We start from the raw sequence: 18,321 nt of genomic DNA on the forward strand, positions 1-18,321 counted from the left end.
CAAGACTGATGACCCGAGTTCAATCCCACGGACCCATGTAGATGGAGAGAACAAATGTCATAATTTGTACTCTGGCTTCCACATGGATGCTATGGCACATGAGTGCACCCCTCCAATAAATAAATGTAATACAAACTTAAGAAGGATAACATGGAAAGATGGACCTGAAAGTCATCAAGGTGTTCATCATACAGAATGCAGCATATAAAATCAACTAAATGAATTCTGAAGTGTTATGCAAATATATCTGAAGATTGAGATTAAAATAGATAATTTCCTTCGGAAATATGTCACCAAAATTAACTCAATGTGCAAACAATTTGAATAAACAGAACAGAAATGGCAACGACAGAGCTCCCATCATCAAAAGTTAGCAGACCCAAAGGTTTAGAAGCTTGTTTTCTCAAACTTTCTAATAACAGTGATATCCTATGTATAGTAAAGTATTTCAGAACATAGAAAATATGAGTTTACTATAAAATCTATTATGCAACATAAGCTAAATTGACATAAAATTAGCATTCACAAAAAAGAAATCCTTAATGGTCATGGTGGTGCACACCTTTGATCCCAATACTTGGGAGACAAGAACAGTTTCAGGGAAGTCCGGCTTACATAGCCAGCTTCAGGGCCAACTATGGCTCCATACTGAGACCATGTCTCTAAAAAAGCAAAAGAAATTCTGAAATCAATGTTATTTTAGCACAGATGCAGAGAACCTTGCTAAACTGTTTAGTCAAATTATCAAAATAGAACATTAATGATATTATAGCCAGATTCATTTTACAATGCCCTGTCTTATACATGATTTTAGTAGAATTGCTCTGAGTTTATCTCTGTTTAATTTGATGTTGGCTGTCAGCTTGCTATATATTGTTTTTATTATGTTTAGGTATGCTCCTTGTATCCATGAGCTCACCAAGACTTTTTTAATGAAAGAGTGTTGGATTTTGTCAAAGGCTTTTAAAGCATCTAATGAGATGACCATGTGGCATTTTTTTCTTTTAGTTTGTTTATATTATGGGTTACATTGACAGATTTTCATATGTTGAACCATCCCTGCATCTCTGGGATGAAGCCTACTTGGTCATGGTGAATGGTATTTTGGATGTATTCGTGGATTCAGTTTATCAGTATTTAATTGAGTATTTTTGCATCTATGTTCACGAGTGCAATTGATCTGTAATTCTCTTTCTTTGTTAGGTTTTTGTGTAGTTTGGGTATCAGGGTGTCTGTGGCCTCATAGAAAGAATTTGACAATGTTTCTTCTGTTTCTGGAATTCCAATAATTCTTTAATAAAATTTACTATATTAATAAATAAAAAGCCACACAATCTGAAGATATGAAAGTCATTGTATCAAAGTTAACTTTTGATAATTTTAAAAATTAACTCACTATTAATTTTTAAAAAGAATTGTTCCCATTTCAGTTAGAACTCTGTGTGTGCACTCTACTACTGAGCTATATCTTCATCCTTTCAACCTAGAAACTTAATAAAATTTCTTTAGTTTAATAAAGGACATCCTTCTGAAATCAATAGTAATAAAATATGGGAGGCATCTCTATTAAATTTAGAAGTATGACTAAAAGGCCTACTTCTATTGCTATTATTCAATATTACTTCAAGGTTTCAAGATCATAAAGTAATAAACACACAAAAGAAAAGAAGATTATTTATTAGGAAGGGCCAAAATTCTTAGCACTGAAAATTAAGCGCTCTTTATTTAGGACACCAAAAGTGCTAGTATAAGGTGGAACAATCAGTCAACCAGTGTTGTGGCCACAACAAAATGCAAGAAACCCAAATCAAGAGATTTGCACTTATACCAATAAATAACTGAAAAAATGTAAAGAAAAACATCTCAGTCATTTTTGCCACAAAATGCATTATGAAAAAAATCAATAAGAAATATTCAAGACCTATGTGCTGGTTAGCTTTTTGTCAGCCTGACACAATCTAAAGTCATCTGCTAGGAGGGAACCCCAATTGAGAAAATTTCTCCATAAGATCAGGCTGTAGGGAGGCAAGCCTCTAAGGCATTTTCTTATTTTGTGATTGCTGGGGGAGGGCCCAGCCTATTGTAGGTGGGAATACCCTGGAGCTGGTGGTCCTGGGTTCTGGAAGGAAGCAGGCTGAGCAAACTATGATGACCAAGTCAGTGCCCTGACTTCCATTGATAATGGACTGTAACATGAAATTTAAGAAATAAACCCTTTCCTCCTCAAGTACCTTTTGGTCATGGTGTTCCATCACAACAATAGAAATCCTAACTAGGACAATGTACAGGATCAAAATCATAAATGCTTGCTAAAGGACATCTGAAAAGTCAGATAACTATAATGGATATTAAAAAGAAAAATTTAAAGTCTCACCAGATTTCAAAATGTACTACAAAGGTACACTAATTCAAATAGACATAGTTGTTATAACAAAAAGTAAAATAAAGAACTGCTCCCACATATATACATGAAAATTCAGGGTATGAAAATACAATAAGAACAGACCATGCAATAGTTTTCAATGAAAGTTTTAGTTGGAAAATATTGACATCATATATAACAAAATCTTCCAGGTATATTAATCTGTATGCTAAATGTTAAAATGAAAACTATCATCAGTACTGTGATCTTATAACAACTAGGTACTTTTATAATTTGTATAATTTTAGCTAGAGAAAGGCTTAAGTTTTAAATGAAAACCAGTCATTATGAAAGAAAAAGGAAAGACTTGACTATGTAAAATCTGTAATTTGAAGACTCTAACAGACATCATAAAACATGAACAATAACGAGGAAGAAATGATAGGTTACAAATATAATTGTCAAAGAAATTCTACTACCTGGGAGGGTAAACTCTACAGGAGCAGTACTGAGCCAGTGACCTAGGCCAGATCTTGCCTGAGGCAGCAAACTTCACAGAAGCAGGACTGAGCCAGCAGCCAAGGCCAGAGCAGACCTGAGGTAACAAACTCCAGAGGAGCAGGACTGAGCCAGCATCTTGGGCTGGAGTGGGCCTGGGACAGTGAACTCCATGGGAACAGGAGCAGATCTATACCAGGGATATTTGTGGGTACAGGACTGGACTAGCGACCTAGGCTGGAGCATGCCTGAAGAGGCGAGCTCCACAGGACCAGGACTGAGCTGGCAACCTAGGCCACAGTGGGACTGAGACAGCAAACTTCAATGTAGTAAGCAAACCCAGGAGTGCTGAGTAATCTCCAGGAACATGGAGTGACCAACAGGGTGACTGGAACCGTGGCATTGACTACACTACGATGAGCATCCATCTGAGCCTTGGAGCTACTGGCATCTGGAAGACTGATCACCAGAGTCACAGGCAGCCCCAATTACACCAATCATAGGAAAAGATGAGGTAAGAACATATGCAACACCACAAAGAGCAACACGACACCAGTAAAATCTAGTGACTCTATAGCAGCAAGACTTGAACAACAACTATAGATGAAGCAGAAGAAAATGACCTAAAAAGTAACTTCAGGAGAATGATTGAGGCCCTTAAAGAGAATATGAGAAATTCCCTCAAAGAAATGGGAAAAAAAACAAACAAAAAATAGAAGACATCAACAAATCGCTTAAAGAAAACCAAGAAAAAGCAATCAAACATATGAAAGAAAATATTCAATATTCAACTACCCATATATCAGTGCACTCAAGAAAGCTGCTTCTTTCAGTGGGCAGTTATTAATATAGAAACCTACATGTGGTCAATGGGTAGAGACTTTGGAGTGTTAAGCCTAAGTGGGATGTTTATATCACACCCTACTTCACAAGGCTTGGAGATCGATGCAGAGGAGGAGACAGAAGCATTGTAAGATCCAAAGGTCATGGAAACTGTTTTTCAGATGCAACATGGAAGGTGTACATAGGAACTCACAGTGATTATGATAGTATGCGCAAGACCCATATAAGTCAAACCAGACACAATCCTAGGAGGTAGGCATAAAGCCTTATTCCTAGCTGAGGAGCTAGCATTTGATGAGTACTGGGAGGGGCAATGACAGTTTTCTAGTATGTTGACTGTACTCCAGGGCAAGCCCCATTCCAAGGATTACTCAGCCAGAAAAACTGGACTCAGTGGGTTTAAAAGAGACACAGCACATGAAGATGGTGGATCGGGAGGTGGGAAGAATTTCAGAGGAGTTGGTGAAGGGGAATGAACATGATTAAAATACACTGTATGAAATTCTCAAAGAATTAATTATATCATGGTATACTACTTTGTGCACTTAAAGAGTGAGTTAGATCTAATTATACTGATATGCAATGATCATTATATATTTGAATGACTGGTATAATGTGTGATCTCATTTTCAAAATCTATCTTCTCTTTCTCCACCAGCATGAATATGTTTTATGATCTTACACAGTAAAAAGAAATGTAAGGTTGCACTTGAAACATTTTACCATAGTTACTTGGGGTAAGAAAACTTCATTTTTGAGATATTTCTGTAATGCTTGAATTGTCTGTAATAAATGTATGTAACCAATATTTTAAGTTAATATTTTGAAGCAAAAACAAAGGTTCTCTGTCCCATGTCACAGTAACATTGCTGAATTATTTAATTGAAATCTAAACCTAGGATTGTCAGAAATGTTAATTTTCCTAGATTGCATCTTTGAGGACTCAGTTGGGTTTTTTTTTTTTTTATTTTCGAGACAGGGTTTCTCTGTAGCTTTTGGTTCCTGTCCTGGAACAAGCTCTTGTAGACCAGGCCGGCCTCGAACTCACAGAGATCCACCTGCCCCTGCCTCCCGAGTGCTGGGATTAAAGGCGTGCGCCACCACTGCCTGGCAGTTTTGTTTTGTTTTGGTTTTCGAGACAGGGTTTCCCTGTGTAACAGCTCTGGCTGTCCTGGAACTCACTCTGTAGATCAGGCTGCCTTGGAACTCACAGAGATCCACTTGCCTCTGCCTCCCCAGTGCTGGAATTAAAGGTGTGTGTCACCACTGGCCAGCAGAGGACCCAGTTTTTAAGTGAGGAGGTTTATAAAACAATAAATCATAATGATAAAAATTAAACAGTGTAGAAGAATATAAACAGCAAAGTAAAATTCTTCACCTTGGGATCAGTGATCTAGTCATCTCACTGACCAGAGGAAACCAATATTAGCAGCTACCTACGGAATCATAGCAATGCGTTAAGAGTGAATTCTGTTTTTTTCACTTTTAATTTTCTTTTAAGTATTACAGAGAAATAATATTTATTAGAAGCATTTGCTATTATGAGAGCTATTTTCTAATTTTAATTTTTAATTATGTGTATATGGTTTGACTGCATTTGAGTGTAATGCCCATGGAAGCCAGAAGAGGGTGCTGGATTCACTGTAGCTGGAGTTCTAGAAGGTTGTGAGCTGCTGGGTACGTGTGCTAGGAAGCTTGGGTCCTTGTGAAGAGCAGTACAAGTTCTTAATCAATGCGCCATCTCTCCAGCCCAAGCTGTTCTTAACTGAACCACAGATGTTTGTTGCTCAAATGCTAATTCAGTACTGCTCCACAGTACAGTTGAAGGTCAAATAACAGAATCACAACGAAATAAACACAATCATTCAGCCAGAAGCAAACAACTATTTCTCCTCTAAAAACTTACAAGGCCTGAACCTAGCTCTGTAAGTTACCATCTTTCATTTTATTCACGTGGAAAGTTATCTTTTAAGAAGAGAGAGCAAAGTTCCTTGAGGGTCCCCCACCTCCTGCCCCAGGTGATACTCACCACATTCTGCTTTGTTGTTTCCTCCAGGGTCTGGATCACATACAACCGATTTCGACAGCGCATGCTGTGTATATCTTCATAACGGATACTACCATATTTCTGCAAGAAAGGATTGCAGTGGCTACTCATTCATAATAAATATCCACTTCTCTTACAATTGAATTTCATCAGACTCAATTCTCTGAGGCCTTGATTCTATTTCTATCAGTGACTTTGCACATTTCCATCTCAGTGCTTTAAGTATGTTCACTAGAGAAAATTATATCTATCTACAGTGTGTCTTGAGTCACTGGTCAAAGTCTTAGTTTGTGAAGGAAAATCATTTTTTAACTTTTTCTAAAGTGAGACATATTTAGACGTGGTCATCATTTGTGAAAGCAAGTGAATTTAATATCATTTAATGAAAAACAAGTTGAGGTAGAAGAAATTACACAACCTAAGGTCAATTCACAGAACTCAATATTATAGTAAAGTTAGATTTTAAGTTGTTACTTTGTTCGCATTGCTATTCTTAATATACAAGAATGCCATGCAATTATTTATAATATTTAAATATGCTAAGTAATCATATTTATGGTACATAAAACTTACCTCATTGGATTCTCTAATCAAATCTGTAATATCCACTTTAGTGTGACTGCTTTTTTCATTATTGATATTTGAACCCTGCTGAACATTTGAAGGCAATGGGCTGTCCTTATTAATGACATTGTCAAAGAATCTATCCAAAAGTGACAATAACATAAGAATTAGTGCAACTAAAATAGTTGTAGCAGAGAACAGCACAGCTAATGGTTCCTAAGTCAGTCAGAGGTCAATTTTAAATGAGAACACGGGGGAAGGAGTATGAAGAAGAATCAAAAGATGGTTGGGAATTCCGAAAGTGGGTAGAACGATTAGATGCATGGCAGTGAAAAAGAACATGCGGGAAGTGAACAGGTTCAGAGCACACTTTGCAAATACTCCAAACCCATCCAGAATGGACTGAATATCAGCTCTATAGAGGCTTGAAAGGGGAAACCAGTTTTCAAAAGGAAAACTGAGGCCTTATCTTTAGAGTTCCAAAGGCCAAAGGGAGATGTATATATTATTCTGTACAGAATGGGGTTTGATGAAGCATTACAACAGTTGCCAATTCATTTTCATTCACTTAACTCACACACATGTACGTGTAATACATCTAGTACTCAAAGCCCCATGTGCCCCAATACAAAGTAGCATTCATACAAAATATACCAGGAAAATAAAATTCAACCTACCTGACTGATATCACCTGGAAATCAGGATAATTTCCCCTACTGGATACTTGGTTACTAACTAGCTCTTTGCCCCTCACATTACTTTCTATATAGACGTTCTAGTTTAAAGTAGAATTGCTAATGTTAGGATTTATTGAATTAATGATGTTAGCACAAATATGAAAGGAACCTAACTGTTCTCATCAGAGTGATATACTTTTGCTGTACTCTATTTAAAGACAAAGGGCAGGACTTTGGGCCTAGCCTTTTCTTTCAACCAGTTAGTTCTATGACTTAAAGCCAATTGCTTGAAGTTTCTAGGACTCAGTTTCCTCACTGGTAAGTTAAGCAGACTGAACAATGTAATCACTCCTATCTCCACTGGATTTAAAGATTTAAAATTTTTACTTATGTGTATGTCTGTCCATATAACATACATGTTGGAATGCCCATGGAGGCAAGAAGAGGCTATTGAACCCTTGAGTTGGATAGCAGCCTGACATGGGAACCGAACTCATTTGAGATAGCAGCAACCATTCTCAACTGCTAACCCATCTCCCCCCGGCCTACCTCCAGATTTAAATGCTACAGTTCTTACAATACCTGTTTAGTGCTGTCACAGCTTCCGCATCATCTTTACACGCCAGAAGTTTGTCTAAATTATAGTCAAGTATTGCCAATCCCAGCTGTAAAATGGCCTTTATCCCGTCATAGAAGAAACAGTCCACCACGTTCACTGCGCTTTCAATAGGCAGCACACTAATGAAGAGTGTGAGGAACCACGAGAGAGAAACCGAGGAAAAGAAGGTCATATCAGTCATGTGTTCCGTCAGCTGAGGAAGGTGATCCCTAATAAGTTCTTCAAACACTGCCTGATCCACCAAGGCACCTGGAAAACATTAAAGCAAGTTAAAAAAATGACCACCTCCTGAAAAGTTTTCTTTATGCCTCTGCTCCACTTTCATCTGCTTCCTGGTACAGCTCAGCTCACTTCTTTCAAACAGGAGCCCTTTATTGCCTTCCTATAATTTGCACATGTCTGCAGCTGCGAGTTGAGTGTCATGAACCTAAGAACACTTGAGAAATTCCATTTTAATTCATTTGAGGAGTTCCCGAGTCCTTCTTACAGTCAGAGACATGCACTAGATACTACTAATGAGGTGAGATCATCTTCAAAGAATTTATTATCTTTTGTGGTGGTAGGATGGAACTCAGGGCCTGTGCATACCAGACAAACATGCTATCACTCAGCCATAGAGCCTTAGTGCAAAAAGAATTCAATCTTGATAGAAGTAAAAATAAACGTACATAGAACTTACGACAAAAGCCAACATAATCAAGACCTAGTCACAGCACTGAAAACTTAAGAAGGTACAAAGGATAGATTACCTATAGGTATTAAAATGGGATCACAGATGCTTATATATTTGATAACTAAAGACAATGTCACATAATTAACAAAGAAAAATTTGATTCATTTTCTATGTGAACCCATCCAAATATAGAAACTTTAAGTTGATTAAAATCTCCCTCCCATCAAGAAACTATTAAAATTTCCTTAGTAGCTCTGGATGTCTCAAATCATCATTATTTTGGCAATCTAGTGTTTATAAACTCAAATTAAAATTTCATTTTCATTAAAAAGCAAGCCCGGTCCTTAATTTTGAAAAAGTAACAAACATTTTTCCAAGTACACATCCAATATTCAAAGATCTTTGCCCAAGAGTATCAGTCAATGTGACATTTTGATATGGCTTACGTTTTCTGTCTTTCTCAATCTAATTTACCAACTCTTCAGTTTGACTGGCAATTTAATAGGTAAGAAATCTGGGTCATCTCTGTAATCTCAGCAATTGGGAGGCCGAGGCTATGCACCCTGAGCTATACAGCTGGACCTTGTCTCAAGAAGCAAAAGTCCACCAAATTCACAAACAAAATCACTCTCCTACGAAATAGACAATAGACATTAACATAGTTTAGAAAAGACTAAGTCTTCTGATGTTGAAAAAATTTCTTAGGTTAGAAACTAAAGTATTCTTCAATTCATGTATTAATAATATTTAGAGTTAAGACCTTCCGGAAGTGATTGGTTCACAAGGTCTCTGCCTTAATGAATAGATTAGTTAATTCATGGATTAAGGTAAATTTTCATGGAAGCAGATTTATTATATAAAGAAAGCTAATTCTACTGTGCTTGCTGTCTGGCCATATGATATCCTATGCCACATTATTATGATGTAGTAAGACCCTGCCAACATGCTGAGCAGATGTTGGCACCATGCTCTTGGACTTCCCAGCCTTTTATCACTAATTAAAACAATATAAATTACTGTCTGTGCCATTTGGCAATGCAGCAAAAATAGATGAAGCCAGTGCTCATGTGTAGATATATGTATGCATGTTTATATGTAAGTATTCTTTTTGTATTTCTTTTTTACCAATGATTCGACGATTAAAATAGTCAGGCAGCATTCGTTCACATACAGCAACCAGAAGCCAAAAAGCTTCTTCTTCTTTTGCATATAGAAGCAATACTGAAGTCAAAATGTTCATCGCCTAAATTTCCCAGAAAAGAAACAAAAAAGTGGTTATTGCTTAGGTAATAACTGCACTTCTTATTCAAACATAGAACTTTTGAATAGCAATAATGACAAGTGAGTAATAATAAAGGAAATATGAGGACTTGAAGTTAATCCAAAGTAAAGCAATGTATAGTTAGGTTAACATTTGCTAGCCGGGTATTTTATACAGCAATATTAAAGGAAAATGAAGCAGTAATATCATGGATATAAAGCACCATAAATAAAAACCAATTAGGCTGATTTCAATGCGTTAAAATATCAATTATTGAGTCTTTAAAACAAAACACATAATTGTGGATGATATTCTAATATTGTAGAAAACAACCTTTATAACTATTTCCTGGAGATTATCCCTTAGATACCAAATCAAATCAATCACTTCATTAATTCACAAAATTTAACACCGCCTCCCTATTAAATACTTTGTTTTCTTAGTTATTCTGATTCTCATCACTGTAGAAACTCTTTATCTGGTACATGCAATTTTGATTCAAATCCTAGATTTTCTACTAACAAATGGTTTTTACATATATTCTTTCTTTTCCATGGCATTGCTACCTAGCTTCCTGTTTATATTGGACAGACGAGAAAGGGCTTGGAGTTCTTTCAAAGTACCATTTGTAGAGTACTGTCATCCTCTGGAAGACTACATTTACAAAGCTGTCTTTACTTGACCTGACGCAGAGTTCATCTAGCACAAAAGCCTTTTCTCTGGAGTGTTTGTTAAAAATAATCAGAGGTAGCTATTGAGCATGTGGCTGCCCGAGACAATTGCTAACAGCTGGGATGAACAAGAAATTAACAAAAACATTTGAGGAAAATCTGGGGGCTTTGAAAAACTCTAGCATATCTTTAGCAATCTAGAAGCCCATGTTCATGCACATTGCTTTAGACACATCTATAGCTTTATGTACACTTTTTCTGAGCTACATGGGCTGAAAGCCAGGGCTTTGTATATGCTTGGCAAGCACTGTATCACTGAACTATATTCCATCCTGTACATATGTTAAGAAAGAATAAGACCAAGCGCTCATCACTGGCTAATTTTTGCGCTTTTGGCAATCATAAACTAGTAGGGAATAGAAAAAGAAAAGAAAAGAAAGCTCAGTATCACCAGTATTACTCAGTTGTGAACTCTGTGAACTACAATAATGGCTGGCCCTGCAAGGCATTGCCCATTGGTGCAACAGTGGAACAGATGCTGTGGGAGTAACCACCCACTTTCTGATCATATGTTTATGGCCCATTCCACAAAAAGAGACCTATACCTGAAACCACAATAAGGTCAAGAATCTATAGCTAGAGATATCATAGGTCCTAGTAGAGAATCTACTACTATTATTCTGTCAAATGAACATGGTATTAAACCAATGTCTAATGATATCATACCCATACATTAAAGTATCTCCTAATCCTCATCATAGAAACTTTGCAGTAGATGATAATCAACACAGAGAACTGCAATTAGCCAAAGTGCAGAGAATAAGAGATTATAGAATATTAAGGCATAATGGGAGCATATGTACTGCACCACCTCCTCCAAAAGCTCAGGGGTCATTGCAGAAGAGGGTACGGAACAAGGGTAAGAGGCAGAGGTGATGAACAACTACATGGAAACAGAGTCTTCTGGATACAGCAGGGCATCTGCAAATATGAACTCACAGTGGTTGTGATAGGATGTATAAGACATAATCAAGCTTAAGGCAGCTCAAATCCTAGTGCATATAGGGTAGTTGAGCATAAAGTTCCACAAAGTTCCAACCCTCTTTAAGTAGCTATGGGTAATTCTTAGCTGCTTGGAGAGGAAGGGTCAATCTTCTCTATGAATGCATCCCTTGATATGCCTATCATGCTGCAGTGGGAGGCCACACATCCAAGAAGATTTAAGCCGCACAAATTGGCCTTGATGGGGCAGGGGAAGAAAAAAAGAATACAAAGTTGGGTAGGAATGGAAAGAGGGTGAATCTGGGAAGAGTTGGGGCAGGGAGGTCAAAATGATTAAGACGTGCAAATTTCTCGAAAGATTAATGAAAACATATATTAAAAAGAAATTTTAACAAATAAGTTAGAATCACCAAAATATTAAAAAATTATCTAAAATTAGGGACATTTAGGTACCCTAACTAAAAAGATAAAAAAGAAAGAGTGAACCACAATTATTGCCACCTGAAAAGAGGTACAATGCGAACAACCATATGTTAACAAATTCGATAAAATGGACAATTGTTTTTGAAAAAATGCCACCTACTAAAACCAGTTCTAGAGGAAGAAAAAGTCAGAATGGATATACAATAAGAGATTAAAATAGTAATGGAAACACTTTTTACAAAGACAATGAAGAACAGATGGCTTTATTGGCACATTCTACTAAATATTTAAAGAAGTAATACCAGTCCTTCACAAACCATGTAAAATCTAAGAGCAAGAATCATTATCCAACTCATTCTAAAAAATCCTGACATCAAAATTAGAGAAAGGTGTTATGAGACAACTATACAGTAATGTATTTTTTTAAATATGAATGTAAAATCCCCCCAAACAATCAGAAACCAAACTAGAGAGCATGCAAAAATATATACTAAGAGCAACTGGTATTTATCCTGGAAATACAAATGGAGTGCAAAATATGAAAACCAATTAATGAAATATTTTATTTTAATAAAAATCACATAATAATGTCAGTGGACACAAAGAAAAAATATCTGACAAAATTTCATGAGGCCTCAGCCTTACACAAAGAACTACTGGCAAGTGAGGAAATTAGGAATAGGAGAAGTGGTCATCCCCAGGGAAGAGATATCAGTGGTTATCCAGTACCAATGGTCAGTCCTGAAAACATGCATATGAGTAAATTATATGGACTGAATTGATTATATTTAGGAAAATATATGCATATACATATATACATGCAATAACAAGTAGTGACAACAGAGGTCATGAATTTGAAGGAGAGTGGAGGGGTATGAGAGAGTAGTTTTAGAGAGGGGAAAAAGAAGGGAGAAATTGCAATTAAATTATAATATCAAAATATTAAAAATCCAATACTCCTTTTCCTGCTTTGATTTTTTGAGACAGAGTCTCAGTATGCAGCCCAGGCTAGACTTGTATTCAAGATAGCCCTACCCTAGCCCCTAAGTGTTAGGATTGCAGGTGTGTTTCACTGCACTCACATCTATACTCCTTCTCATATTTGAAAAAACTCCTCAGAAGCTAGAAATATAAAGGAAATTCTTCAACCTGATAATCTACGCAAACCCTCCACAGTTCACTGTATACTTTATGACAAAAGGGTGGCTCTCCCTACGATAAATAACAAGTCAGATGTGCTGGGGTACACTTGTAATCCCCGCTGCTCAAGAGGCAGGAGTGAGAGGATCACTGAAGCCCAGGAGAACGAGACAAGTCAGGAAAATAATGAGATGCCAGCTCAACAAAGTCAAATAATAATATTAACAATTCCATTTAGCATTATATCGAAGGTATATATCCATTTAGGCAAGAAAAAAGGAAGAACAGTATTCAGATTGGAATCAAGAAAAATGTCACTATTCAGATTCCATGATTTCTTAATGGGGTGGGCTAAAAGAAAATGGCCCCAAAGGCAGTGGCCTATTAGAAGTTGGGACCTTGTTGGAGGAAGTGTGTCATTGTAGAGGCAAGATTTGAGGTCTTACACATGCCCAAGATACCACCTAGTGTCTTAGACCACTTCCTGTTGCCTTCTGATCAAAATGTGATAAGCTTTATTTCTGCCTACATGCCGCCATGTCCTGCCATGGTGATAATGGATTGAACCTTTGAAAATGTAAGCCACCCCAATTAAGTATCTTCCTTTTTTAAGAGTTGCTGTAGTTATGGTGTCTCTTTACAGCTATAGAAACCCCAAGACACATATATTGAAACTTGAAAGAAATCTACAAATGATCTTCTGAAACCAACATAAGCTGAGCAAGGCTAAAGAAGACAAGATTAGTATATAGAAAGATGAACTGTATTTTAATATGCTAGCAAGCACTAATAAAAAGAGATAAAAATGCATTTACTATAATCTCAAAAGGATTAAAATACTTAGAAACAAAATTATCATCAAAAGAAGTTTTAAGATTTTACATTGACTTGGGAGGCAGAGGCAGGTGAATCTCTGTGAGTTTGAGGCCAGCCTGTTCTATAGAGCAAGTTCCAGGACAGCCAGAACTGCTACATAGAGAAACCCTATCTCAAAAAAGCCAAAAAAGAAAGAATTTACATTGAAAGCTATCTAATATCTTAAAAGAAGAAGAAACTAGAGATCTACTAAATAAAGAAGGAAACACCCTGTGTTTATAGTTTGAGAGATTTAATATTGTTACTATGCAATATTCCCCAAGTTGATCTGTAGAGTCCATGTAATGGCTATCAAAATCTTAGTTTTACTTCTAAGATGACAGTATATTTTCAACCCATAGCCTAAGTCCCTTAATAATCTCGCAAAAAAGAACTGTCTACTGACTTAAATGATTGTTTTTCCTCATCTAATAAATAATAGTCTGTAATACTTCAGCTATTATCTGCTTGTGTTTAGTAGCAGGCAACTACCCAGTTAACACAGTGTGCCCCTAAAGGATTTTTACCAAGGACTCCCCCATTGCCTCGAAAATAAAATTCACACCCCTGACCAACCCCAAACTACCCAGTGCTTTCTTCAAATAAATTATTGCATTATTCATCTTCTCCTTTATTAAATAGTACATGAGTACCTGGCCCTACACATATTCTTTATTTCCCTCTATTTGTATTGGGCTGCACCAATCCTTCCACTTAGAAAGTTCTCTAATTCCATTTCTATATGTCCCAGATTCATAAACTGCCAAGACCTGCAAGTGCTACCTCTTCCATGAAGCCTTTCCTGATCCTCCCAGGTGAAAATAATTTATTATAAATCCTGACCATACTTAGTATTCATCTAATAGTTTGTCTCTTTGGATTTTCAATTTCCCAATGAATATTCATTTAACTACCTATTGTCTGCATATACATATGGACACATGTGTATGGGTGTGCTCTTCTGTTGCAGGCACATGTGAAGGCCAAAGATTGATGTTGTGAGTTCTTCCTCAATTATTATTCCACTTTATTTATTTATTTATTTATTTGTTTGTTTATTTTTGAGACACGGTTTATTCACTGAACCAAAGTTTGCCGTATCAGCTAGACTGGCTGGCTAGCAAGCCCTCAGGATCCACCTCTCCCCAGCACTAGACTTCCAGATGTACTCTGCCATACTTGGATTCTTTCACGTTGATGCTAGAGATTCAGACTCAGGCTCTCCTGTTTGTACTACAAGCATGTTACCCACTTAGCTTTACCTCCTCAGACCTGATCCATATATTTTTGCTGATATGATCTTTATATGATATATCTTTATATAGCCTTAAGTATGTGACACAGTGTCTTTTACAGAACAATAATCCAGTTGTTAAATGAAAAAAAGTGGTTAGAAACTCTTGGTGCTCTTTAGAGGACCTGAGTTCAGTTCTCAGTGCCCATGTTGGGCAGCTTACAGCTGTCTGTGGCTCCAATTCCAGGAGATCCAGTGCCCTATTCTGACCTCCATGTGGCAAATATCCACACAGAGATACACACATATGGATAAATAAAAACAAATATTAAAAAAGAAAATAGTAAATATATCAGTAGTTAAAAATGCTCCCACTATCAACCTACTTATTTTAATAATATCCGCTATCAATCTCAGCTCCCATTATCATGTCCCAAAATTCGAGAGTTGAATTTGATAATAACATTTGAAATATGCACATAATATTTGAGATCACAGTGAAGTTATACCTGGCAGTATCCTATTTTAGGATTCCTATATGCATAAGCTGTCAGTACCCGCCTCAGAGCAGATATGCCAGTATCACTCTGAAAGGCTGGGTGCTCAGGCAGAGAGCGGCGTAAATCACGTTCAATTTCTTCAGTAGCCAGGTTGCAGGTCCCTAAGGATTGTTCAACTATTTCAGCATAATAACCAGGATTAGTAGCCATGTCATTAACAGCACCTGCAAGGACAATAACATCCACATTCAAACTGAACAATAAAACACGGCTGAGATTTGCAGATAGTGACGTATTTGTATTTTATTACCTTAAGGTTTAGGTTTATGCTCTAATAATATCCGAATACACAAAAACAAAGAAAATGAAGAAAAAGGGAAACATAACACGAGTCTACACCAAGTTATTATTTATCAGAGAATAACATTTTAAGTAAGTTTTTTCTTTTAATTTTCTCTTATTGGTATAAATATGAACACTATACCCACCAACTATACACATCTTGCCTACTAAATTAATTTTGTCAGACAGTAGATATGTAGATATTTAGGTAAATACATATAAATATAGTTTTTTTCCCTTTTTGACTAGTCTAAACTTACATCCTGGCCATCTTTGTGCATAGAACATAATGTCTAGAAGCGGCATACTTAACGTCTGCCTGTTAAATAAATAAAGCAAATAATGTAATACCTGAGAAAAGCATCCAGAGCTCTCCCCGCAATGTCTCTGGAATTCCTCTTACAACTAGATCTCGGGTCTTCTTTGTCCGGAACATGCTAACACCACGCCCACATTCAGAAAATAAGATGTTCCAAGATTGTTCCTTCATCTTTTCTTTCAACTGTGATAGAAAAATCAAAGTAAAGAGTGCAAAATTAATCCCTTTAAAATAACTTGCTCATCCTATTTACCATGAAATCATTTATGCAGACCAAAACCTTACAAAATAAAACATCATATTCACATTGTAAAGTACTAGACCTTTAACATAAAAACTTAAACCCACACAAACTTAGCTGATGTAAGAGGTGAAATATGCTGTGAATATGTTTTATTACCATTGGTTAATAAAGAAGCTGCTTTCAGCCAATGGCTTAACAGAGTAAAGCCAGGATGAAACAGATATATAGAGAGAGTAGGCGGAGTCAGGGAGAAGCCATGTAGCTGCCCCCAGAGAAAGTAGCAAGCTGCCAGCTGAAACTTTGCCAGTACGCCACGACCTCGTGGTGTTGCACAGAATAATAGAAATGTGTTAGTTTAAGATATAAGAGCTAGCTAGCAATGTGCTTAAGCTATTTGCCAAGCAGTGTTTTAATTAATACAGATTTCTGTGTGGTTATTTCAGGAGTCTGGTCGGCCTGGAAATGAACAAGCGGCCTCTACCAACACCTAACAGTTTTAATTTACTATCATTACTAGTTAAACTTCTAAAAATTGCAAAAGTCTAACACCTAGCAGGCAAAAGCTCCAAACTACCATTTTTCCCAAATCAACTTGGTTTTATCACAAATTATTAGAAATCTAAGCGACTAAGACTCAGTAACCACTACTATCACTATTGATAATGGTCTGAGTGTCGTGGAGCCCAACTAGACATACTTCAAACCTCAAAAGTAAATCTTTCTGTTCTGATACCATCCAGTATAGCGGTTCTCAACCTATTGGTCGCAACCCCCTTAGGGGTTAGAGATCGAATGACTCTTTCACAGGGGTCACCTAAAACCACCAAAAAACACAGATATTTACATTCTGACTTATAACAGAGGCACAATTATATTTATGAAGTATCAACAAAACAATTTGATGGTTGTGGGTCATCACACATGAATGACTGCACAACATTAGGAAGATTGAGGACCCACTGATCTAGTATGTTCTAAGATTTTTTTCATTGACTGTTCCAATGCATAGATTTAATTATTTTGTTTCCTTACCATTTTAGAATCTAGATTCTCCAAATTTTGAGGGTGAAACACTGTCATTAAAGCTTCAGTGTTCACTGTTTTGCTGCATTCTTTTTGGCAGGTCAAAGGTTGCTCCTCAAAATTATCAACTGGGCCTGTAGAGTCAGAGCTAACAGCAACCTGGAAAGGAAAGTCAAAATGTGATTGCCCTCAGTGGATGTTCACAGGTTTCATTAAGAAAAATGTGTTGCCGGGCAGTGGTGGCACACACTTTAATCTCAGCAATTGGGAAGCAGAAGCAGGCAGATCTTGGTGAGTTTGAGGCCAGCCTGGTCTACAAAGCAAGTCCCAGGCTAATCACAGCTGCTACATAGAGAAACGCTGTCTTGAAAAACAAAAACAAAACAAAAAACAAAAAAAAAACCCCAAAAAACAAAAAAGGAAAGAAAAATGTGTTAATGTTCTGTCTGGTATTCATAAGCTACAATCTACGGATATATTAAATATTAAGGAAATGTCTCAGAAGCATTATTTTCTTGCCAAAATTAAGGCTGTCAGAATCTCAGTGAGTCCATTCCTCAACAAAAGCAACAAAATACTGTCAACCACAAATCATTTTAGAACACCACAAGCTAACCAAAGGCAAATAATGACTTTAAAGAATTTAATCAACCCCACTGTCTCCGTGGGTGGGTGCACCCCTTGTGGTCCTGACTTCTTTGCTCATGTTCTCCCTCCTTCTGCTCCTCATTGGGACATTGGGAGCTCAGTCCAGTGCTCCAGTGTGGGTCTCTGTCTCTATCTCCATCCATCGCCAGATGAAGGTTCTATGGCGATATGCAAGATATTCATCAGTATGGCTATAGGTTAGGGTCATTTCAGGTTCCCTATCCTCAGCTGCCCCAGGAACTAACTGGGGACATCGCCCTGGGCACCTGGGAGCCCCTCTAGGACCAAGTCTCTTGCCAACCCTAAGATGGCTCCCTTAATCAAGATATGTGCTTCCCTGCTCCCCTATCCAACCTTCCTTTATCCCAATCATCCC

General features: G+C 37.0%; 1 protein-coding gene across 1 annotated transcript in view; it reads right to left on the bottom strand.

Annotated features, from left to right (window-relative positions):
• The window catches only part of Tbc1d8b (TBC1 domain family member 8B), a 76,323-nt gene that overhangs the window by 20,162 nt on the left and 37,840 nt on the right, over positions 1-18,321 (bottom strand). Inside the window, exons 8-14 of the mRNA XM_005367365.3 lie at positions 17,307-17,456; positions 16,063-16,213; positions 15,379-15,593; positions 9,409-9,526; positions 7,574-7,859; positions 6,324-6,453; positions 5,733-5,831 (exon numbers count right to left, since the gene is read on the bottom strand). Coding sequence (XP_005367422.1) covers positions 5,733-5,831; positions 6,324-6,453; positions 7,574-7,859; positions 9,409-9,526; positions 15,379-15,593; positions 16,063-16,213; positions 17,307-17,456 — 1,149 coding nt within the window. The remainder of the gene's footprint in view (positions 1-5,732; positions 5,832-6,323; positions 6,454-7,573; positions 7,860-9,408; positions 9,527-15,378; positions 15,594-16,062; positions 16,214-17,306; positions 17,457-18,321) is intronic.

Source organism: Microtus ochrogaster, unplaced genomic scaffold (assembly GCF_000317375.1).
Source record: "Microtus ochrogaster isolate Prairie Vole_2 unplaced genomic scaffold, MicOch1.0 UNK17, whole genome shotgun sequence".
Lineage (NCBI taxonomy): Eukaryota > Metazoa > Chordata > Mammalia > Rodentia > Cricetidae > Microtus > Microtus ochrogaster.